Raw genomic sequence first — 23,574 nt, 5'->3', positions numbered from 1 at the left:
CATTGTGCAATAAAGAAATACTCCAAATAAAATTTTAATTATAATTTTATATCAAGTCTTAAGTGATGTGTCAATAAATATGTTAATGTATTTGAAGTATACTTAGTTTGAAATAAATGTATTTTAAATAGATTTTGGTATAGTTTTTTTTTTTTTTTTACAAGAGTAATTATAACAAAAAGATGAAATGTACATAAAAAGATCAAATAATGAGATACTAAGTAATAAGTGAGATAAAAAGCAGAAACTGACTGTCAAATTATGAGAAAAGTCAAAATTATGAAATGCTAAGAGATGAGAAGAAAATTACAAAAAAGTACTTTATCTCATAATTTAGACTTTTTTTAGCTTCTAAACATCATGAATACACTCACCTGCTTTCGCATGATGTTAGTTTAATTAAAAATACGACAACAAAACTGAACGTTTTTTAAATACAAGTCATTTGTTTAATATTTATACACCAATGGCCTTATTTTATTTGACTGAAAACGCAGGAACGGACAGTGTTGCATAGAGATGACACTTTTTTGACAGTTATTCTGGACAAAATATGGTTGTATCTCCAAAGATCTCCTGGTTCACTTTCTCTAAAATCAAAAAATAAAAGGATCAAACCTGTAAATTTGTTCATATGCATAGATTATCTCAGATTTCCTAACAAAATAATAATAATAATTAAAAAAAAACTTCTGTGGATGGGTGAGGTACAAAGTGGTTTGTTCAATGCTTAGTGATGTGCTGTACATATTAAATGTTTGTTCCATCTGGTTGGGTCAGATCCGTATGGTGTAGGAGTCAGAATGAGTGACATATCGAACCCAACGTTGTGACAGTCCTGTCTGAGTTGGAGAGAGTCGGAGGAAGCGGATCTGAAGGCCCGTGCAGGTTTGTTTGGGCAGTTCGAATGACATACTGACAGGGCCGACCTCCAGTAAAGAGGCAGAGCTTAGACCAGGTACATCCACCTGTTGGATCAGATTATACGTTATCAGTGACGGATGTCAATTTGCATCAAGCAAATAATCGTATTATAACATCACCTTGAACAGTGCCGACAACTGCGCTCCTCCTGGAAAACGTGGAATCTCCCAGAGCAGGGCTTTGTTCTTTGGCTGCAGTTCCGCGGTCTGGTCAGGACTGCTGAGCTCCTGAGACATACTGTACAAGATGGTTAAGCATAAGAGGTTATACATGGTCCATAAAACTTAAATTACATGAATAATCGTGGAGATGCATTGCATAATCTGACCTTACAGAGCCTTTTGGCACAGGCACGGTGATGGAAACGTTAAGGGCCGTACTGCAGCAAAAAGTAAAGAACATTACTTGTGATGTAACTGTGTACTCTTATTGACATATTTTGATGTATTGATTATGCCTTTTTACACCTCTCATCTAACGTATGACTCATTACATGCACTATGCAGCATGTCCACTGACCTTTTAGGTGGAAGATCACAGCGAAGTTTAAGAAAGATCAACACCCTGAAAAAAAAATCTATTAAAGCAATAATTACAGTGATTGTACCACAATTGAGAGGTGTTTATGCAATATGATATATGAAGTCACTAATATTCAATAAATATAGCAATTCATTATTAAGAATAATCAGTTCAACCTCTGTCACTCATGCTGTCTTAAACCTCACAATGAAAATAAATTATTGAATATTAAAATTATATTATTTTTATTTAAATTAAATTAATTAAAAAATTAAAGTAACATTCATTTAAAATTAAATTAACATTAATTTAAAATTACATTTAAATTAATTTAAAATTACATTTAATTTTAATTTAAATGTATACATTATGTATGAAAAGGACAAAATGATGTACCTGTTGACATAATCCTTCTCTACAGAGGGGAAATAACTGAAATGGTGGTGCACACGGCAGCTCATCACACAGCTGATACTGCATCACTGTTTGCTGAAGAGAAAAAAAACATAACTAACTATCCATACAGAAATTATACTAAAGTGCAATTCTGTGTGTGTAGTGAAAATTTACCTCTCCTTGGCTGGGACAAACTTTCAATATTCTGAAAGTATCAAATTCGTCCAGTTTAACAGCCTGGTGGAATCTGCATTCATCTACACGCACAGCTGAACTATAACCTGCAGAACAGAAGGAAACAGATTTAATCACACTTTTAATGAAAGATACGGCCTCTAGAGATATGTGTATTGATCAGTGTTGCATACTCAACCTTTCAGCTGGGACTTTCCAATATTGAGCTCTTCGTTCAGACCAATCCGCATCTCTACAGGATGAACAAAAGAAATATACAATCATTGAAGGCAAGATCATTTCACAATCTGCATTAACGTGGGTCGTAAGATGTAGCCAACTCACCTGAACAGGTTGGAAGAAAGCATTTTATTCTTATCTCTCCCTGAATATCTGCTTTCATTAAAACTCCCTTAAAAGAAGAATAAAATGTAAAAGGTAAGTGATTACAGTGAAGTAAGCAATTTGCAGTTTTATGTCAAACGTGATTAAACTTTTACTCACATTGGAGCCAATAACTACAGACAACCTCTCTATCACATCCACAAAGATCTCATTCTTTCCACCCTGCAGCCAGAGAGAAAGAAAATTCATACTAATTTCCTAAAATCATCACAGATAACATGTAAAACTGAAGAATCAACGGAAACCCACCTGCTCTCCTCGACTGGACATTATTGGACGACTGGCTGCAACACTAGGGGCCACTTTACTCTGTTGTGTCTCAGCCCCAAACTACAAAATATGAAAATTAAAATGTTTATACTTAATCAAGATTTAAAAAGAGTTATATGGAAATAAAATATTTTATTAAACAAACAAAAAAAATAAATAAAATAAAATATATATATATATATATATATATATATATATATATATATATATATATAAAAACTGTAATCAAGCCATGCAAATTAAGTGTAAATCGTGAAGAACATTGCTATTGGAACTATGGATTTTAATTATTTATTATTTTATTTAATATATCGCCACTTCTGGCTTCTCTGACCACAGCTGTCTATTTGTCAAAAAACCACTAATATATTTAGAAACAAAACATGTGAGTGAAAAAAATTAATAGCAAGATGCCAAAAAGACACAACAATAACTTACCAAACCAACATTACTGAGGTCAAAGAGACTAAAGGGTTTGGATGACACAGCTTCTGTCTGGATGAAGTTTTTCAGTATGTCAGTTGAGGTCGTCTGTATGTAGCCAAAGTCCTGATAATCAGAGACATGGAGGACAGACATATAGAGTCGGTGTGCTTTTAAGACATATTTGTTTGGTGTGACAAAAATTAAAGAGAGAACATTTACCACCATCTCATCCAGCAGCTCATAAATTAGAGCGAAATTCATCCGCACTGATTTCTCAGACAAACTGCCGCAGTAGTCCTTTGTAAGAGCTGCTAATCTGTGAGACATAAAACAGTTGCTTATCATCATGCTATCACAGGTAACAAATAGCTGTAATGATCAAAATAATATGGCATAACTGATAAAATAAAGATTTGTTAACCTGTTGAGGAACTCAATTATGGTAAAAGGGGATGGGTTTGTCTTGGTGGACGCCACCCAGTACAGCCCACCCTGCCTTATGTGGATGAATTGATGATCTTTGTGTGTCTGCAACAAGATCAACATCTGTAAGTACACAGTCAAAATAACGCACTGCAAAATCAGCCTATTTTCAAAATAACTAGTCAGACATCAGATGCCCAAAACATGAAGTTACCATGACAACTGGAGGCTGATCTCCACTAAGTGCTGTGACCATCTCATAGAATACATTGATGGAGTCTTTACTAGCCTCTCCTCGGACTGACACGCAGAATTAAGAAACAATTATGAGCAGAAAGTATTAAAGATTGTGTCATATGACTCTTAAAAGCACTAGGCCAGGCTTCATTATAATGTGATGGGGTTTTTTTTTTACCAACCAAAGAGATACACACTATCACTTGAATTCTAATAATTAAAATATTATGTTTTTGCATTTATTTGATCACATTTACAGTAATACAGTAACAGTTTTCTATTTTACTGTATTTTAACATTCCTGTGATGCAAAGCTGAATTTTCAGCATCATTACTCCAGTCTTCAGTGTCACATGATCATTCAGAAATCATTCTAATATGCTGATTTGCTGCTCAAGAAACATTTCTTATTATTATCAATGTTTAAAACAGTTGTGCTGCTTAATATTTTTGTGATAAATGTGTACCATCCAAATGTTTGGGGTAGTTACAGTTTTTTAAAGATTAATTCTTTTATTCAGCAAGGACGCATTAAAGTAATCAATAGAGACATTAAAGACAATTTTACAAAAGATTTGTATTTCAAATAAATGCTGTTCTTTTGAACTTTCTGTTCATCAAAGAATCCAGAAAAAAAGCAAAAACTGTTTTAAACATGGTTAATAATAAGAATCACTATTTAAAAATTGAGCACCAATAGGCTAATAACTGATAATAATTAAGCAGCAAATAGCAAATCAGCATATTAGAATGATTTCTGAAGGTTCATGACACTGAAGACTGAAGTAATGACTGATAAACTTCAGCTTTGCCATCACAAGAATAAATTACATTTTGAAATATATTCAAATAGAAAACAGCTATTTTAAATTGTAATAATATTTCACAATATTACTTTTTTTACTGTATTTTAGATCAAACAAATGATACCTTCAAATGAGACGCTTCTTTCCAAAACATTTAAAAATCTGAATAACTCCAAACGTTTGACCTGTAGTGTAAACACATTATATCTCACACATTAATTTGTAAGCCAGTGATAAGTAAGGATACAGTCTTTATATATGAGATGATCTCCCTTTGATGACAAGATGAAAATTTGACTGATCATTTTCTTCAGCACACACGATTCTTTTTCATATTATTAAAAATCAGTCTGCTTTGTCTTCCGCCGTCATTTGTATTCCGAAATAGGAAAACATCAACCTGTTTAGCTGCTGAAATGTTTCATTACTGATATCTTCATGACTGTAAACAGCCGGTTTGTTCTTCTTCATGAACACCCGCGTGTTGACAGTAGCGTTTATTGCCATCTACTGAGCTGGAAGACGAACTGCTCTACTGAGCTGAAATATATAATGAACTGCTCCTCGGCAGCGGCGCCTAATAAAGCTACTCTCAAAATAGCATTAACAGCAAATTAATGTAAAGTACGACTTAAAGTTCTTTTATCTTTTTAATTAATGTATTTATATTGGTGTAGAGGGAAAGTTCTGAAGTCTCGGTGGCTCACAATGGTGGATGAACAGTCAATCAGGTAAAATCACAAAACACTCTGGAAGATGCCTTACTTAGCCTACTCAATATGTTTATACTTAGTAAGTGTTTATAAATGTTGATTATTTTTGTCTTCAGATAAAATGTTCAGAACTGAAATCTGAAACTTGCTTGACAAATACAGACAGGTCATGGTTGAATGACTGCACTGAAGGTTGAACGCAAGAGATGGGTGAATAGGGTTTACTGACAGATCATTTTTCATTATTTCTCATGTGGATGAGAGTGAACAGAGGCTAAACAGGACCTGTGCAATAACACCTTGATGTTGAATCCTGCTGTTATTTGATCATTATCATCATCTACCTTCTGTTTTCCTGCATATCTCAGATTCCAGCTCTGTTCGATCACACCTGTTTGGCAAACTACTCACTAGTTTTCTCCGCCTTCAAATGTTCTGATCCTTCTTCTCTCCTGCCGCCACATGTGTAACATCATAAAAAACCTGCAGAAAATACAGTTAAATGCAAAAACATAGTTGTCCCTTATAGCCCCTTTCCTCAATTGACATATTTAACCTTTACTTAATCTTTAAATCATCAATGTAAAAGTTCAGAAGATTTGGTTCAAGAATTTTGTTCTCAAGTCCAAAATTAGAGCTCCAGCTGTTTCTGTTGGAGTAAAGGTTTCATTTTGTGTGGCGTCCCTAAAGACAGGGGTACTTATGTTATCATCACCTGAACACACACATCTGAGTTATTTTTCAAACCAGACAGGGGAGATGTTGAAACTATGTAGTGCTGAAGAAATGACTTCTCGACCCTGTACCAAAAACATGCCTGAGGGATCAGATTTACAACATGTCATATACATAATAGATCCCTTAATGGTGTAATTTATGCCATGAGATCAATCAATCAAAAAACAAAAAGAATGCAGATGTTTCTGTTCTGACTAGTTTCCATAAAACCTTACTGTTAAAACCTCTTTAGGTCACTGAGACTGTAAAAGAGAAAAGCTACTCATTTGGGAACACACACAATATACATTTTACAGGTTTTTGACCTTTAGTGTCAGTTGAGCTTTTATTGTTTTTTGGCCCACAAAGTAGGTGAAATGTTTTCAATGATTTTAAAGTGTGTGTAAAAATGAACAGGTTGGTAAAACAGGAGGGAGGAGCTTCTTGATCTCCACAGCCAATGAAATGTAAGGATGCAATTGCTGGTATTGAGTCCAGTATTTAAAGGCTTTGCCCTCTGAAATTCTCATATCTGAACAGAGACCAAAGATGAGACAGAAGGTGAGTGATTTTATGTGGCTTTCAGTTCTCAAAGTTTAGAAGTCAGTCAAATGCATGCAAAACAAAATGCTTAGATGTATAATAATATTTTATATATATAATATTTTTATGGTAAAATAAGGATTGTTAATATAGTACAAAAACCTGTTTTCAGGTGACATATCTGCTGTGCCTTTTTGGGGCCCTGCACTGTTTGTTGATTCTGCCAGGTATGATTATTTATATCCAAAACCTTTCTTCAAGAAATGAATATTCAGCTAAATATATATAAAATATGATTTTAAATATTTCTGCAGTGTCGCAGGCCACATCTCTAGCAAAAGTCTCCAAGGACAAAGGTAAGATTGAAATATCTCAAATAACATTTAGTGCCTTCACTTTTGCCAGTGCAACACCATTCATGTATGAAATGTCTAGTTCCATCATAATAGCTATTTTAATTATACATTAATACTGATTTCTCTTGCAGCATCTAATCCATCCGTCAGCATTGACTCTGAACAGGCCCATGATTTTCTGGCACATGCACGTCCGAGAAGAACTGCTGACCCCAACTGGCATCGCAAAAATCCAGACTTTCAGTCCTACTATCGCTACTACAGCAGTATTGGGCACACTGAAGGGGTAAGAAGAACATTATATATGTTTTTTTTTAAAGAAAGGTATAACCGATTAATAATAAAAACTTTTTTTCCACTGGTAGTACTAGAAATAGTTGTTCTTGATCAAACAATTGATGACTATTATTAAATAAATTGGTGTAAATCTAATCAAATAAGTCATTTAATTATATTATATTCATTTAATAAAAATATGAATAATTCTTCCTCAAATTATGATTCTGATAACTGCTAAAATATTGTTTTGGGTTGTTTTTAAAGTTATACTTCAAGGATTAATTCACCCTAAAATGAAAATTCTGTCATCATTTACTCACCCTCATGTTGTTCCAAACCCGTAAGACTTTAGTTACTCTTTGAAATGAAAAATTAAGATATTTTTAATGAAATCTGAAAAGTTTCTGTCCCTCCATTGAAAGTCCAGATAACCAAAACATAGGTCATAAAGGAATCCCAAAATGAATCCATAAAATTGAGCAGCTTAATCCAAGTCTTGGATCTTCCTTGTTGGATTTCCAAGATTAACTAAAGTCTTATGGATTTGAAATGACATGAGGGTGAGTAAATGATGACAGAATTTTAATTTTGGGGTGAAGTGTCCCTTTAAGCTTTTGCCTCAGCCAGCGATATACACTAGAAGTAAAAACAGAAGTATTGTCTACTGAAATGCACAAAGGAGTTGTATTTTCTCAGGTTTATCAACCTTCTCTTTTTCTCCTCTAGCTCTATGAGATAGACAGACTTCGAATGCTTTACCAGCAGATGCGACATCTGGAGCTCACATATGGCCCCGATGCATCCAAATACCAGAATACCCTCGGTCTTCAACTTAAGTCGACGCCTCCACCCACAACCCAGCCTCCACCTCCTACCTTACCACCTGTCTCCAAGATGGATGTCATGTACCTGTGTAATTCAAAAGACCCCCAGTGCAATCCACATATTGTGTACCTGCCTGCCGGTGGGGTACCTGTTCTTTGCGATCCACGTTATCACCCAAACTGTAAACTCAGTCCTGTCCAGGAGTCCCCCTCTCCACCTGTAACTGCTTCAGAACCAGTGACGTCTGCCCCTCCTCCCCCACAAAAATCCACTCCACCACCACCTCCTCCTCCAATGATTATCAAAGGAATAGAGTATGACTGTGATCCCTACTGGGACCCTGACTGCCTCATCGACAGTCCTCCCAGGCCAGTAAAGATGATCAAACCACAACCAGTGCTCCCAGCTGAGAAGTTAAAAAAGGAAACAGGGAACAAAGTAATCCTAAATGCTCCAGTTCCGACCTATGACCCATATGACTTCAATCAAGATCTATTTGATCCATTCCGCCATGCAGCTCCAGCCCCTTGATTTTCAATTTCAGTCTAAAAAATATGCATTTAATAATTTACCCTTACATTCATGTTTTTTTTAATCAAGAGATGTATAATTTGTAACATATAGTAAACCATGGCCTTGTTTATAATATGTGGCTAATGTTAGATTTAAATTCTTTAAATAATAAAAAAAATGAATAAAAGATTTGGACACAGTTATTACATGCTCACGTCTTTTATTAACAAAAAAAAAACTATTTTGTTTATTTAATTAATTTTATTATTTATACGTTTTGTCTATGCTTCATATGTAGGGCTATTTAAGCCCAAAATATAGTATATGGGCACACTGACACCATCAGGTCATGGAGAGGAAACGCTTATAGAAAAACAAATTCTTTCGTATTTCAAAACACATTAGTCATTCGTGAAATTATCACAGGGAACAGGGAATATAAATATTCTATCCATTTGTAAACCATTTTCAGGACGGTCGTATACGGTAGCGTGGCCGAGCGGTCTAAGGCGCTGGATTTAGGCTCCAGTCTCTCTGGAGGCGTGGGTTCGAATCCCACCGCTGCCAAATATGTTTTAACAGTTTAGGAAGCTATTCTAACGCTTTTAACATTACGCATGTTGAAGAGCGCAGACCTTCAACTGTGGTATGTCTTTGTCACCGTTTCTTTACATATATCTTCAGACATTTTTAAGAGGCCATCTTTTCACAAAATCCAAACGTTTCTTATGTTCTTAACAAACGCTTTTAATGTATTTTTTCTAGTTTCTTATTGAGCAAACTTATACAAGAAACATATACAAATTATACACGTTTTACGAAATTCAAAAGGCACCGCTGGGATTCGAACCCAGGATCTCCTGTTTACTAGACAGGCGCTTTAACCAACTAAGCCACGGCGCCTGCGAGCGCTTCCGTAAAAGGTAGTTTTTTGAAAACACATAATGATCGTATTTGGGTTGTATTTTTGTATTTGGGTTGTATCAATGACAAAAGCAGCTAGATTACCAGATGAGCATGACCATTTTCTGTGTAGAGCAAAGGGGATTTTCAACAATCCTTTCATAATATTAGGACAAACCTAGCTGGAAAACATTCTCACCTATTGCATTTTCCGGTTAGCTGATAATGTTTACATGTAGCACGACAACTTCCTGAAAATAATTCGACGAGGATGGGATTCGAACCCACGCGTGCAGAGCACAATGGATTAGCAGTCCATCGCCTTAACCACTCGGCCACCTCGTCTCCACGCCTGCGCAACTCAAATCATGCGTAGTTAAACAACTGGACTCAAACTGGACTCAAAAACAACACTAGACCGCTTACTTAAAACTTAAACTGTTCAAACATTATAATTACTCTTAAACAACGTTCTACAATAGTTACATTATAAATATTTACAACAGCAACAAATAACATTTCATAACAACCCCCTCACTTCTTTCATCTATAGAGTATATAAACGTCATCTGTTTTTCAAACCACACTTAAAAAATAAAAATCAGAAAGGATTCGTTAAGGGGTCGTTTTCCCAAAACAAATACGGAGAATAATCACGTATTCATTGAATCCAATCATCATGTTCTGAAACCTTATTTCTAAGGTAACAGGTAAGGATATACCAAACTGAGGTACTGCTGAAATGGTCATGGGATGCTTTTGTAATCCACGCATGGGTTTTCAACCATGGTTGCAATTCTAACTCAGTTAAAGGATTTAAAGTTATAATCAAGAATTTCGTCATATATTTAATGAGTATTACAAGATAAATGTTTTTTTGTTGTTGTCATTTTTAAAAGGTAAACTATAGATGTTAAATTCAGTTTCTTTCCGCTCTCATATTAACATGCTGGTGTTTCCTGCGATCCCATTGGTAGATTTTATAATCGATGGTCTTTTCGCTATTTATTCGCAAATAGCTACATGTACCCGTTAAATAAATACATACATACATAGAATTTCAAATTTCCATCAAACGAATTTTATAAAAACACCTAAAATGTGCGTTTATTTAATTAAAAAAGAACAGTTGACATGAGTGGGGAGGAGGGGCTAACGGGCTGTGGGTGTTCGCCATTGAAGTGTCACGCAAGCGGAAGTTGAGTGACTAGTAAAGCATGGCTAGTAAACGTGGCTATTTAAATCAAATTAATGTTAACGATTCAAGTTTAATTCCATTTTAACAATGATGAAATTACTATTCTAGAAATGTTAATACAAAAAAAAAATAGCAGAACTGATCAAGGACTAACTTTTTGAAGTGTGTAGAAGCACAGTTCTATTCCATTATATAATGTGAAAATAATTTTAAGGTTTAAAACAATACACGTACATGTGCATTCATGTTATTACATGTTGCATCCATTTGTATTATAATGCTTTTCTTGTGAGCAGAAAAATGTATTATAACCATAAGATGAATCCTATATGCATATAGCGTCATCTAGTGGTGAAATAACTTATTTAATTTAACATATTATCGTGTTATTGAAACGTGTTTTATTTTAAATTAAGGGATTGCATTCTATTATTATTGTAATATAAACTGTAGAGCGATGTTGTCACTTTGATAATTATGTGTTATGATCATAAAATATGACTGCTATAATAAACAACGTCTATCAGTACTTTTCTTTATGGATTATATGAACGATAGCGGTTATATATACGCCTGAATATTAAACAAATACACAAACCTTTCAAGAACCACGTCATACGGAACAGAGTTACCTTTTTTATAGTCATACGTAAACAACCATATCCAACGGTAGCGTGGCCGAGCGGTCTAAGGCGCTGGATTAAGGCTCCAGTCTCTTCGGGGGCGTGGGTTCGAATCCCACCGCTGCCAAATACTTTTCATTTTTTTTTTCTTTTGGACTATTACTTCTTAATGACATATATGTCATACAGTTTATAACACTGGAAATATTAAGAAACATTCACTAATTATAGTGCTGAAAGTATTATGGAATTGTATCGGTGGCCCATGTGTTATCAGGATACATAATACTACCACTCCAGAGGTTTTTAAGTGATATCTAGGCTAAATGTTTCCATTTTCCCCAAAAGGTAACCATCAAGTGAACATACGCAGCTCGAAGCCCATTCATCCCTTCATAGACCGCCATTTTGTTTATTTCAGCAATCCTTATAAATAAATTAAACACAGGGCATGTTGTGCAAATACAATACATGGACCCCATCCCATGTCCTCTTACATGTTCGTCTTAATGCGTTCCACACGTATAGCATAAATGTGACCTGTCCCATCTAGTCAAACTGTCAACATGCAATGCGTCCTCCATCTCCTGTCTCTCATGGTCACTGCTTCCAACCTGCAGCTTCCCGGATGACGAGTGACGTCAACGAGCCATCTTTGTTCCCCTAATCCGAGCATCTATTTTTTATGTGTACATAGTGACAGGAGCGAGTAGCGGTAGAGCGCCCTTATTATAAAAGGAATAATAGCGAGGCGCGGCACATCGGCGGAAGGAAATAAATACAAACCTTAAAAATATACAAGGAATACCTCTTTGCTGGAATAACCTGGAGAGTGCATTATTTATCCCGGAGACGGGGAGAAACGCCTGAAGCAGCGCGTTCATCCGCACACTTCTTGTAGACGCACATAAAACCAGGTTTAAAATGTGAGTACAAATTCTTTAATATATATATATATATTTTTATCTGATTAAGTTTCAGAACCCCATTCTTTGCTCGGTTATTGATAAGCTGTCATGGCTAATAGAACATAAACGCTATGCACAGAATAAGCATACTTCATATTATAGTATGTTTATATTTGATTGTATATACGTATTATTCTACATCTATTACGTATTTAAGGAGACCAACTGAATTCTAACGATCGCACTTGCTATATAATATAGTCTATAAATAGGCTCCTAATGGCCAATGTTTTTCATTTTCATTTGCTACTACTCACATACTAAATGTGCCTTTATATATTAAATCGTTATCACGGAACTAGTTTATTTATAATGTAACGTTATATATTTTTCGCTTTATTCTGGTGTTTGGAACGAGCGACAGCGATAGAATCACGCCTAGACACCGGATTGGACTGGTTTGACTGGAATTGGTCGCGCGCTTTTAGAAAGAAAATAATTTATGAATTGACATTATTGAAATTAATATATTTTTCCTCCCAAATCTCTCTCCAGATGATAATTTCGAGGTCATTTCAAAACCCCCCAGGAATTTGTCTCAATTAGCCCAAGGCCCACTGTATTTCATGCCTGGCCTGTTATCAATTTTTTCCACAAATGACATTTAGATGAAGACAATGAAAAATATACCTCACACGGTTTAAAAAAACAACAACAAAAAACATCCCTTAGGCTGTAAACTAGAGGCGTGATATTCCACGCGAGTCGTGGGGGTTGGTAAACGGACGGTCATATGCTCGCGTTCAGTCAAAGGGGGCGATACAATTTGTTGTATTTTTGAATTATGTTATTCTCTAATCCACTCAGCACGTTTCTATGGAACCAGGCCTTGATATTCATTGATATTTGGTTAGACTGAAGCCAAATGGCTGGCACAAAGGGCGCAGGTGTTCCTCTGCAGGAAAGATGGCCGTGTATACTATATTTTCTAGGCACGCTCGTTTAACTGGTTTTAATAATCGAGTCTGTTAATGGCGCACATTATCAATAATATGTTGCCAGTCCCTGTTGGATACTTTTATCAAGGCATCACTGGACCTGGAATGTGATATTGTGATATAACATATAATTTGGATTAATAACCTACTGTTGTTTTAAGGTTCTAGCATTTGCCACACAATGTAAAAATAGATAAATGTCATTTGGTAATAAGTGTAAACCTCTGGTCCAGTTACTTGAAAAAATTTATGTTGATTGTGACGCAACAATGACAGAGACACACGTACACGCTTAATGAAGGCCTTGTGTGGGGGTGGGGATGTTGTCCCCATCATTCATATGACCCTGCCTTTACCAGTTGAGTGTAAGGAAGAGCCCAGAAACAGAAACTATTTATTAACCTCACATTCAAGTAAAACTACAGTAAATGTACCATGCTTTCTCACTCACACATTTGGAATTTGTCAGTGAGCACCGAAAAAAGGCCTGGTTATGCAAGGCAATTTTTCTGATGGCACATTACAAATGTTTGATGTGTCATTTCATCAAACTCAGGAATGACACACGTTCCCCCGGTTTCACAGACAAGGCTTAAGCTAATCCTGGACTAAAATGCATGTTTGAGCTGTTTTAACTGAAAGCAACTTGTACTGGCATACCTTAAAATATATCAGTGCCATTGTTTTGTCTCAAGATGAACACAAGTAATGTTTTTTTTTTTTTCCAATTGTACATTTATAAAAGTTTTATTAAATATCCTAATTGAACGAAGGCCTAATCCTGGTTTAGGCTAAGCCCTGTCTGTGAAACCGGGCCATTATGTTTTAAATGAGAAATTTTCATCGCATCCATCAGATAATGAAACCACAAAAATTTTGTCTACACCCAAATAAAGAACTACTACTAATTTTGCATTGAATCATGGCTGAATCACAGACTCTTTGTTCTTAAAGCCTATAATGTATTTGCAATAAAACAGAAAACAAACAGTAATACGTTTGTTTCTGATTTGTTGAACTGATTAAAGTTGAATTACAAAGAATCATGAATTGTATTAATGGATTTTAGACGTGAAAATAAAAATCTGAGTTGCCAGAGTGTTACATTGATTTACTGACCATTAGAACCATAAAACTGATACTGATATTAAATCTTTTCCTGTCAGTGAAGGTGAGAGAAGCCAAGACCTAATGTCTAAATATAGGCTATTGTAAATGAGAAGGAGCAGAAGTAAATGAGAAAAATGGCTGGTAAATAAGAACTAAAATATGGTAAGCTTTACTCCCAGCTCATGCACTCCTTTTACATATGGAAAAAAGACGAAGAAGACCCCAGTAAGAAAAAATCTTTCCTTCCCTGCAAGGAAAGCAAACAGGGATTAGATCCAGGGATTTTTCAGAGGTGACCTTTATACAGGGTTTTGTCTTCCTCTGGTGGATGTGAGTGGCATTAGCAAGGAGTTTTTCCAGAAATATCTGTTTACTTACACTTCTCATTTCTGATAGTGAAGGCCAGAACATTTTAAAGTAATCTACAACAATTATTAAAATACATGTAATTTTGTTTCACACTAGTCTTTACAAAAAATGGCAAGCGAGTAAGTGAACAGCAGCTGCTAGTCTGCATTATGACGATTAAGACATAACTTCCTGTACGAATAGGTATTTATTGTAACTGATTTAGTAATGAATTTAAATTGAAATTACAATTTGGTACTCTATTCTAAAAAAAGAATCACTTTTTTATGACAGTACATTCAAATGTGTTCCTTGTCTTATTTTCTTATATGTAAGTTCTATAAATCACTGTACTAATAAATACAAACATGTATTATTATATAGTACAAGTAATACTATATATATGGTAGTATTGAGGAGATACTGTATGTTGATTTGCAGGTCTGCCCCAGCCCCTGCCGGAGCCCCTGCTGCAGAAGGAGGTAACCAGCCTCCCCCTAACCTCACCAGCAACCGTCGCTTACAGCAGACACAGGCTCAGGTGGATGAGGTGAGTGAACCCCATCTCTTTGTCTTCTGTCAACGATAGGTGCATTTTCAGAACAGACCTATATAGGGATGGCACATTTTACTAAAAGTCACCTTCATCGTTTTTCAGGTGGTGGACATTATGCGTGTGAACGTGGACAAGGTTCTGGAGAGGGACCAGAAGCTGTCAGAACTGGATGATCGGGCTGATGCCCTGCAGGCTGGAGCCTCACAGTTCGAGACCAGTGCCGCCAAGCTCAAGAATAAATACTGGTGGAAGAACGCCAAGGTAAATAACACACAAAGTGACTCGAGAAAGGCTAAAAAAGGCAATGTATTTCATGACAACACATCTAAATCAAGCAAACAGCTAACAGTAAACCTTAAATCAGTGTACTGTTTTGAAATGAGAGTACATTACATTATATATTTTAAAACAGTATTTAAATAAAAACAGTATCTGCCAATAACACATTATTGGAACAAATGTATGAATGTTAGATCTTAATAGTCTATGTTTTACTGCTTTTAACTCATTCTCCCTGTTTTTAACTCTTTTCTTCAGATGATGATTATCCTGGGGGTGATATGTGTGATTGTCCTCATCATAATCATTGGTAAGCAATGAAAATCTTATTCATTTTTAAAGGAATGTTCTGGGTTCAATACTACGCACATGACATGCAGGAAAAAAATAGTAGGCTAAATCGTGCGCACGATTTACTAATTTGTTCCCTCAATTTGCTAAATCGTGTGCACAATTTATATATTGAGGAAACAAATTAGTAAATCATGCGTACGATTCAGCAAATCGAGGGAACGAAATAGTAAATCGTCCGCATGATTTAGCAAATCGAGGAAACGAAATAGTAAAACGTCCACACAATTTAGCAGATTGAGGGAACGAAATAGTAAAACATCCGCACGATTTAGCAGATCGAGGAAACAAAATAGTAAACATCCGCACGATTTAGCAGATCGAGGAAACAAAATAGTAAACATCCGCACGATTTAGCAAATCGAGGAAACGAAATAGTAAAACGTCCACACAATTTAGCAGATCGAGGGAACGAAATAGTAAAACATCCGCACGATTTAGCAGATCGAGGAAACAAAATAGTAAACATCCGCACGATTTAGCAAATCGAGGGAACGAAATAGTAAAACGTCCACACAATTTAGCAGATCGAGGGAACAGAATAGTAAAACGTCCACACGATTTAGCAAATCGAGGGAACGAAATAGTAAAACGTCCGCACGATTTAGCAAATCGAGGGAATGAAATAGTAAAACGTCCACACGATTTAGCAGATCGAGGGAACGAAATAGTAAAACGTCCACACGATTTAGTAAATCGAGGGAACGAAATAGTAAATCATGCGCATGATTTAGCAAATTGAGGGAATGAAATAGTAAAACGTCCACACGATTTAGCAGATCGAGGGAACGAAATAGTAAAACGTCTGCACGATTTAGCAGATCGAGGGAACGAAATAGTAAAACATCCGCACGATTTAGCAAACCAAGGGAACGAAATAATAAAACGTCTGCACGATTTAGCAAATCGAGGGAACGAAATAGTAAATCGTGCACACAATTTAGCAAATCGAGGGAACGAAATAGTAAATCGTGCGCACGATTTAGCAAATCGCGGGAACGAAATGTCAAAATGTGCGCACGATTTAGCAAATCACGGGAACGAAATGGTAAAATGTGCGCACGATTTAGCAAATCGAGGGAACGAAATAGTAAATCGTGCGCACAGTTTAGCAAATCGAGGGAATGAAATAGTACATTGAGCGCACGATTTAGCAAATCGAGGCAACGAAATAGTAAATCGCGCGCACGATTGAGCAAATCGAGGGAACGAAATAGTAAATCGTGCGCACGATTTCGTAAATCGAGGGAACGAAATAGTAAATCGTACGCACGATTTAGCAAATCGAGGGAACGAAATAGTAAATCGCTCGCACGATTTACTTTTTTTTCTTGCATGTCATGTACGGGGCTCCATACAATACAACACAGTTATAACAGTTTGTAATAAAAAAATATAAGTATTATAAATAATACAGTAATATATAATAAGTAATATAAGTATTCCATAGTTTTCATTTAAAAGAGGATGTTTGCCGCTGGCAAGATGGGCTTTAAATAAAATGTGGCTGTCTATGCAGTAGATAGGCAATTAAAAAAATAAATAAATCAGTGCTACATGACTAGAGAAAACAGAGAAAATGGCTATGGGGTTCCCTTTTGCCAGAAAGGTAGGGAAACTTCAACACCCATACTGCACTGGGCTCAGTCTGGCTATCCATAGGCGGGGACATGAAAATGCGCAAGTACAATCTGTAGTTTTAACAAAAGGAGCTATCATCCATGAGACTTCAGCTGACAAATAAACTGGCAGTACAGGGTGCAGGTAACATTAATAATTTACATATACTAATTTAATATACATAATACAAAGCTGATTGAAAATCAATGAACTTGCCTGTTAAGTACTATACACTCAACATGGTTTCTGTTTGATTTCACAAGCTGAGGTACAAAATATTTTTAGAGAACATAGTATATTGAACCCAGAACATTCCTGTAAGACTAACCCTGCATCCCAATGTGCATACTATCCACCCTAAATAGTATTCATTACTAATGTCACATATTATTTAGGATGGATAGTATGCACATTGAGACGCAGCCGCAATCTGCCTTTCCACTATCCCCGACATTCTCATACGATTGTCACATTTTGTTGATCTAGTGGCAGTCCGACAGAACTTACAAATTGGTTGTGATGCAACCATTACCCTCTTCTTATTTACCATGGTAAAATGAATGAAAAAACATAGGTTTTAAATAATTAACAATTATAAAATAATTATTTCTGAAATAATAACTGCCCATTTTACAGAAATGGTATTTAATTGGTTTTATTGGAAATGGTCTAGCTGCAAAAGTTCAAATATTTTAACACATCCTAAGCTGAAATTGGACCTGATCAGAACTCTAAGCAGCTCCCAAACTACTTTCCATTGGAAATGAATGCCTTCCGGTCTGTCGTTTGTCAGAGATGGTGAAAAGGTGGCTTAAATATGAAAGACTTACAGTGACTCATGTTATATAATTATATTTCTTATTATATTGTGATTTTCAAGTGTTGACGATAAATCATTTCCTTCTCTTCACAGTGTACTTCAGCACCTAAAGCGCAATGTTCCTACCCCACTCTGAGCTCACGAACGCCCAATTCCAAGCCACAGAGAAATCCCTCCCAAAAAAAGATGAGAAAAACGACTCCTCACAACAATCAAATTATTTGCCCTCAAAGAGTCTAAATCCGCCCCTTCCTGAGCCCTCTTGCCCCCTGCCTCCACTGCCTCACAGCTGGGCCCCTGTCACTCCTCGTTCGTCCTGTCCGTGAGTGTGTGGCCATGTGTCCTCTGTAAATACCTCCGGCTTTTCTGAAATACTGTTCATACTCGAAACTCCTGATTACTTGTGGCAATGACAACCGATAAAAAAAGAAATTACAACCCTTAAAATACGATAAGATTATACAGTATATATTCCAAATGTTCTTTGTAGAGTTTTATTCTGATATAATGGTTTTTTGTAGTTTGTGTGTGAGTGTGCATTTGTATATTTTTTTAAGTTTTGTAAGACTTATTTTGCTTCAGGTTTAAACTACTGCCTCTTAAACTGGATGTTTGTATCTTGCACGCTCTATTACACTCTTTCTTGCTCACTGAGTATTGGTGTATTTTTGCACAAGCGATAGACTCCCTTAACCGAGGCACTAAATCAATATCCCCAAATTTTCCCTTTGTCACATCCACTCTATCTCAGACCTACACGTTGCCCTCAACCCCCTTTCTTTCTTCCTTTCTTTCTTTCTTTCGATCTTTCTTTCTTACCAACTGTACCTACTCTATTAGTGAACTGCCACAACAAACTGGACCAATGACTGTAGATGTTTATCTTAATTTGATGTCTTTAGTGTCTTATCTCTTAAACATTCCTTAATAGCAGTGTAGAATTATGCTGTCTATCAAACAGAGTAAGTGTATTTATCTTAAAGAATTCCAAAACAGGTCTTAAACAACCACAAGTACTTGTAACGCAGTCAAACTATGTTTTGACATGGATGGCGAAGTAATTAATCGCACAAAAAAAAAAAATCACATAGTTCAATTGCGCTGTAAGTGATACGAAACAAAACGAAAAACTGCCTGATTCATTCTGCTGGTAAAGATTTTCAAGGCCAGAGAGTCTCCATACAAAGTGTGGGGGTGGGACTGATTGAAAAGGGGAAATAGTATCATGCACAAAAAGCTTGTTTTCGATGTCGCTTTTTAACTGATTAGACTGCAGGTCCGACTGGGAGAGAACCATACGCTGTTACTTCCTCGCAGCAGAACTACTGCCAAACCGATGCACGAGTTCATCTGTCTGAAAGCACACAGGTTGATTTTACCACTTCAGCGTGAGCTAGTTTCAACAGCTGTGGTTCTCTCTCTTATATCTAGATACTGCCTTTTTATTTAGCCTTTTAATTTTAGAAATAGATTTGTAAATTATATTTTTGCGTGTGAAGCAGGCAGGAAAGGGACCAAGTTGTTTCAGGACTTGACGCTGCTGCCGTGTGCACAGCGAGCACCTTTGTGTCCCTCGCTATTATCCACCTCTCTGTGTGCCTGTTTGTTGAGTTCAGCTGTAGTTTACACACTGCCAAGCACCTGAGGGGGACGTTTTTTTTCTTTTTGTGTTTTTTTTTTTTCACCGTGCCCTTCCCGGTTTGCTCTCGCTCCATCAGCATCACCCTTCAGTCTCATCTGCCCAATCTGTCGACAAAAGGCAAGCCAGGCGTGAAGTGTGTGTCTGCACGTGAACACCTCCCCCCCCACCATCTTGTTTCCCAGTTAGCGCCATTAGCGTTCCTCCTTTCACACTTTGATTCTGCCTCTAGCTGCCCGTCGAGTTTGTGTGTGTGGAGTATTTCGGCTTCATCCTGACAGATTAGGCTGCTTAGACCTCTGCAGGTAAAGAAAGGCTGTTCCCATAGCAACTTAGGGGGGACGGCATAGATTAGCTGATTGATTGTGACAGGAGGCGGAGCCACTGGTTTGAGGGGGTGGGGCTAGAGAAATTATTCCACTGGTGTGTTTTTACATTTCGTGGTAATCATCTGCATGGAAAAGCCTGATGATTAGAGTAGAATTATATATAATATTTAACGTTTCTGATCAAACAAACTGCTTGTTTCATTTTCATTTCATTCATTTTTCTTCTTTAAAAGGAGATAGCCTTAGTTCATTTCAATTTTTTCATTTCTGCATGCTCATTCACTCCTTTGTCCCACTCACGTTGAGATATTTTAATGAAAAATGACCAAAGACCATATTATATCTCGCTTATACTGCCAACTGCCATCAAAAACAGGTTAAGAGACAGGATTTCCCCAGATCTCTGGTTTTTAAAAGCCTCATCCAGCAAAAGTAATCAAGAAATCCCCTATCTCTCTGCATATTTTTCAGGTCTGTGTTTATTTTACTTGAATATTTAGTATTGATAAACACGTGGCAGTGATTGCTAAAAGGATAAGGAATTTGAAACCACAATCCGATGGAGAAATCCCTAGGCCTGATATCTGAAACAGTGATAGCACAACTTCTCCTTTAGGTCTGTATATGTAATGCTGAGTATGAAAAATGAAACTATTTCTTTGTAGCTGTTTAAGAAGAAAAAAGACAAAAAAAAAAAAAAAAAATCTGTATCGTTTCGTGTTGTAGTGTGGGCTTCATCTGGGGGAAGGGGGTTCTTTTTTTAGATTTTACATTTAAGGCATAAACAATCTGGAATTAGAATAAGATGTTGATAATATTAAAATAGAGAATCTCTATATTATATTAGGGCAAATATAATGATTTTTCTCCCGGGGGTTGTAAACATTTTAAAGGGATCTGTAACTAATAAACAACAAGCATTGGGGTAGGACTCAAACATGACAAATTAATCAAAGCGTTTGAAAACACAAATTTAAAGGATTCTAATAGGAGACTACTACAAATAATGTATGTGCTATTCTGTTTTTCTTTGTGTGAGTGTATGAAGACATTTTCTTTTGTCTTGGCACCTACTCTATGTTTTGTTCAAAACCGTGTGGGTTGAGAGAGATGGTGGGAGTAGTTTTGTCACACCAGCCTGTTAAAGATGCTGTGTCTTCTTTTTATTGGGAGGGAACCAATGAAGACGCAGAACTTTACTGGACAGTGATTTCTCCATTACTCACATCATGCAGTTGTTAGTCTTCAGTTACTTACTTTATTTTAAGCAGAAATTAGTTAAGGCTTCACAGTGGTGCTCTTTGGCACAGCTTCATTGTGCTTAGTCAGGAGAGGGTGATTTTTTTTCTATTATTTAAGTTTAAATACAAGAACAGTGACCTAAGATATCAGAGTAATACTGGAAATTGAACCCTGCCTTATTATAGGTTAGCGTGTCAAGAGTTTTTCAGAAAGCTTGTACAGACTGAAATATCAACTTTAATCGGTTGCTATTAGTTGATGTTTTAAATGAAAAGTTATGGAGTTTTACAAGAGTTTAAATCATTTTTGAAGGTTTTTGGGACTGAATAAAAACTGCATAAAGCAGAATTCAAAGGGGTCGATTCCATAGAGCTTCGTGGAGGTCTAGAAACGCATTGAACCAAGAGCCAAGTTGCTGTATTGATAACAATTTGTGTTTCATTTGTTTATTTATTTGATTTATGGAGGTTTGTTTGGGGAGGAAAGGTTTAAGATTAGTATTAACCCTTTTTGTCTGGCCTCTTTGGAGGGACTAGGCCGGAGGATCATGGGTAATGCGATCTTCACAATCTTATTTTATGTTGTTATATATATATTTTTTTTAATTTATTTGTGTCATAAGTTATAGTGGACTGCATATTAAACAGAACGAAGTACATTGTAACAGGAAACCATTTGGTAACCAGACATACATGAATTCAATTGTAGAGTAAATCTGTTAATGTCTATTATATGGATGAACATCTTGGGAAAATATATATATAAATATACATATATATATTGCAAAAAATGACAGTTATGATGACCTGTGTTTATTGTTCCAAGTTAGAAATTAAAATGTGTGTGTGTTTGAAAACAATGACAACATAAAAAAATAAATATATAATAAAAGTGGGTCTGTGTTGATTTTTTATTTGTAAGATATTATTTCTTAATTGTAGATTAAGATTAATTTTTAAGAACATATAAGCTGTGTTTTTGTTAACTATAAAACAAGGCCAGATCCTGCATTTGGAAAGGATGTTTACACTACCTATTATTTGTTGTGACATAGTACTGGTCAACAGACTTAATTATAAAGAGAAATTGGAGAAAATGTGAATAAGCACAGCAGAAGCTCTATACATCCACAGAATGAATCCTGAGGTAAAATGTTTATACTGTAAAAATGCAAGTAAGTGACTATTCACTATTATACCACCCTCAGAGCATTTAATGAAAATATTTCTGCATACCATAAAAGCAGCTAAGATTTGGTGATAAAGATTGTAAACAAAGATAGTTGTTTGGGATAGTTGTCATGTTCCATGGTGGAAGCATTAACTTATCTTTTACACAATATTGACAGTAATTTTGTATGTTTTGTTAAATTATCATTTAGTAAATCTGTAAAAAAAATTATAATTATGATAGAGTTGAAACTTTGACAAAAAGTCAAAAGTATGAGATAAAAAGTTGAAATATATGATGCAAAGTCATAATTTTTGACAGAAAGATCATGCTAGTATGCGATTTTGAATGCGATTTTTTTGTCATTATTATGATTTTTATGTCATAATTTCGACTTTTATCTCCATTTCAAAACTCAGCCAATGCAGAATGAACTGTTGAGCATCTCCAAGCAACAGTTGTGTGTTCCTGTTTTGAATAAATCAGTTAAAGGGATAGTTCACCCGAAAATGAAAAAAAAAAATTGCTGTTAATTTACTCACCCTCAGGGTGATGTCCCCCATCCAAGATGTCTTTTTTTCTTCAGCAGAACAGTAAAGAAGATTTTTAGCTAAAATCGTGGTGCTTGGTGATTCATATAATGCAAGTCAAATGGTTACCGTCACTTTGAGAGTCAAAAAAACATATACAGGCGAAACAAAATGAACACCCGTGGCTCCTGACGATACACTGAGGTCTTATGAAGCGAAGCGATCGGTCTGTGCAAGAAACTGAACATTATTTACAGCATTATTACCTTTAATCCAAAGCCTCTACAAACGGTCCCGAGCGTGTTAACGGCAGTCTGGAGCGCAAGCTTCCTGTCGCATAATGACGTATGTGCAGAAACTCAAACATTTAGTAGCCCCTCGCTGCAGAACACACGAGATCCAGGGGGCGGAGACGGGTAGG

General features: G+C 36.0%; 3 protein-coding genes and 5 non-coding genes across 8 annotated transcripts; 4 read left to right on the top strand and 4 right to left on the bottom strand.

The window, feature by feature from the left end:
* Nucleotides 1-426: 426 nt before the first annotated feature.
* ap4m1 (adaptor related protein complex 4 subunit mu 1) lies at nucleotides 427-5,042 on the bottom strand. The gene is given in 16 exon segments (XM_051911070.1): nucleotides 427-968; nucleotides 1,044-1,161; nucleotides 1,253-1,303; nucleotides 1,444-1,488; nucleotides 1,843-1,874; nucleotides 1,876-1,935; nucleotides 2,017-2,123; nucleotides 2,216-2,269; nucleotides 2,362-2,428; nucleotides 2,521-2,583; nucleotides 2,671-2,751; nucleotides 3,130-3,240; nucleotides 3,337-3,433; nucleotides 3,539-3,645; nucleotides 3,755-3,840; nucleotides 4,831-5,042. Coding segments are annotated over 16 exon segments (1,329 nt in total). The 5' UTR covers nucleotides 4,889-5,042; the 3' UTR covers nucleotides 427-776.
* Nucleotides 5,043-5,165: 123 nt separating this feature from the next.
* On the top strand, nucleotides 5,166-8,732 carry and3 (actinodin3). Its single transcript, XM_051911071.1, has 6 exons — nucleotides 5,166-5,314; nucleotides 6,431-6,574; nucleotides 6,729-6,783; nucleotides 6,871-6,912; nucleotides 7,044-7,198; nucleotides 7,918-8,732. Exons 2-6 carry the CDS (start codon nucleotides 6,563-6,565, stop codon nucleotides 8,545-8,547), a joined length of 894 nt encoding a protein of 297 aa, XP_051767031.1. The 5' UTR covers nucleotides 5,166-5,314; nucleotides 6,431-6,562; the 3' UTR covers nucleotides 8,548-8,732.
* Nucleotides 8,733-9,014: 282 nt separating this feature from the next.
* trnal-uag (transfer RNA leucine (anticodon UAG)) lies at nucleotides 9,015-9,096 on the top strand. Its single transcript has one exon. It is a non-coding gene; the product is annotated as a tRNA-Leu (tRNA).
* A 262-nt stretch (nucleotides 9,097-9,358) lies between these two features.
* On the bottom strand, nucleotides 9,359-9,432 carry trnat-agu (transfer RNA threonine (anticodon AGU)). Its single transcript has one exon. It is a non-coding gene; the product is annotated as a tRNA-Thr (tRNA).
* A 263-nt stretch (nucleotides 9,433-9,695) lies between these two features.
* On the bottom strand, nucleotides 9,696-9,777 carry trnas-gcu (transfer RNA serine (anticodon GCU)). The gene has a single exon. It is a non-coding gene; the product is annotated as a tRNA-Ser (tRNA).
* A 255-nt stretch (nucleotides 9,778-10,032) lies between these two features.
* LOC127521987 (U8 small nucleolar RNA) lies at nucleotides 10,033-10,165 on the bottom strand. Its single transcript, XR_007932502.1, has one exon. It is a non-coding gene; the product is annotated as a U8 small nucleolar RNA (small nucleolar RNA).
* Nucleotides 10,166-11,298: 1,133 nt separating this feature from the next.
* On the top strand, nucleotides 11,299-11,380 carry trnal-aag (transfer RNA leucine (anticodon AAG)). Its single transcript has one exon. It is a non-coding gene; the product is annotated as a tRNA-Leu (tRNA).
* A 516-nt stretch (nucleotides 11,381-11,896) lies between these two features.
* Nucleotides 11,897-22,347, top strand: vamp2 (vesicle-associated membrane protein 2). Its single transcript, XM_051910676.1, has 5 exons — nucleotides 11,897-12,179; nucleotides 15,059-15,167; nucleotides 15,276-15,434; nucleotides 15,711-15,762; nucleotides 18,337-22,347. Coding segments are annotated over exons 1-5 (339 nt in total). The 5' UTR covers nucleotides 11,897-12,177; the 3' UTR covers nucleotides 18,354-22,347.
* Nucleotides 22,348-23,574: the final 1,227 nt, after the last annotated feature.

This window comes from Ctenopharyngodon idella, chromosome 10 (assembly GCF_019924925.1).
Source record: "Ctenopharyngodon idella isolate HZGC_01 chromosome 10, HZGC01, whole genome shotgun sequence".
Taxonomy (NCBI): Eukaryota; Metazoa; Chordata; class Actinopteri; order Cypriniformes; family Xenocyprididae; genus Ctenopharyngodon; species Ctenopharyngodon idella.
This window is presented reverse-complemented; position numbering and strand designations above follow the sequence as displayed.

Excerpts from the sequence above, each read along its gene's own strand:
- and3 (XM_051911071.1), top strand. Across the intron at positions 6,784-6,870 it reads CTGTTTGTTGATTCTGCCAG|TGTCGCAGGCCACATCTCTA; the intron begins GTATGATTATTT and ends ATATTTCTGCAG. Across the intron at positions 7,199-7,917 it reads GTATTGGGCACACTGAAGGG|CTCTATGAGATAGACAGACT; the intron begins GTAAGAAGAACA and ends TTTCTCCTCTAG.
- vamp2 (XM_051910676.1), top strand. Across the intron at positions 15,168-15,275 it reads CACAGGCTCAGGTGGATGAG|GTGGTGGACATTATGCGTGT; the intron begins GTGAGTGAACCC and ends ATCGTTTTTCAG. Across the intron at positions 15,435-15,710 it reads ACTGGTGGAAGAACGCCAAG|ATGATGATTATCCTGGGGGT; the intron begins GTAAATAACACA and ends TCTTTTCTTCAG.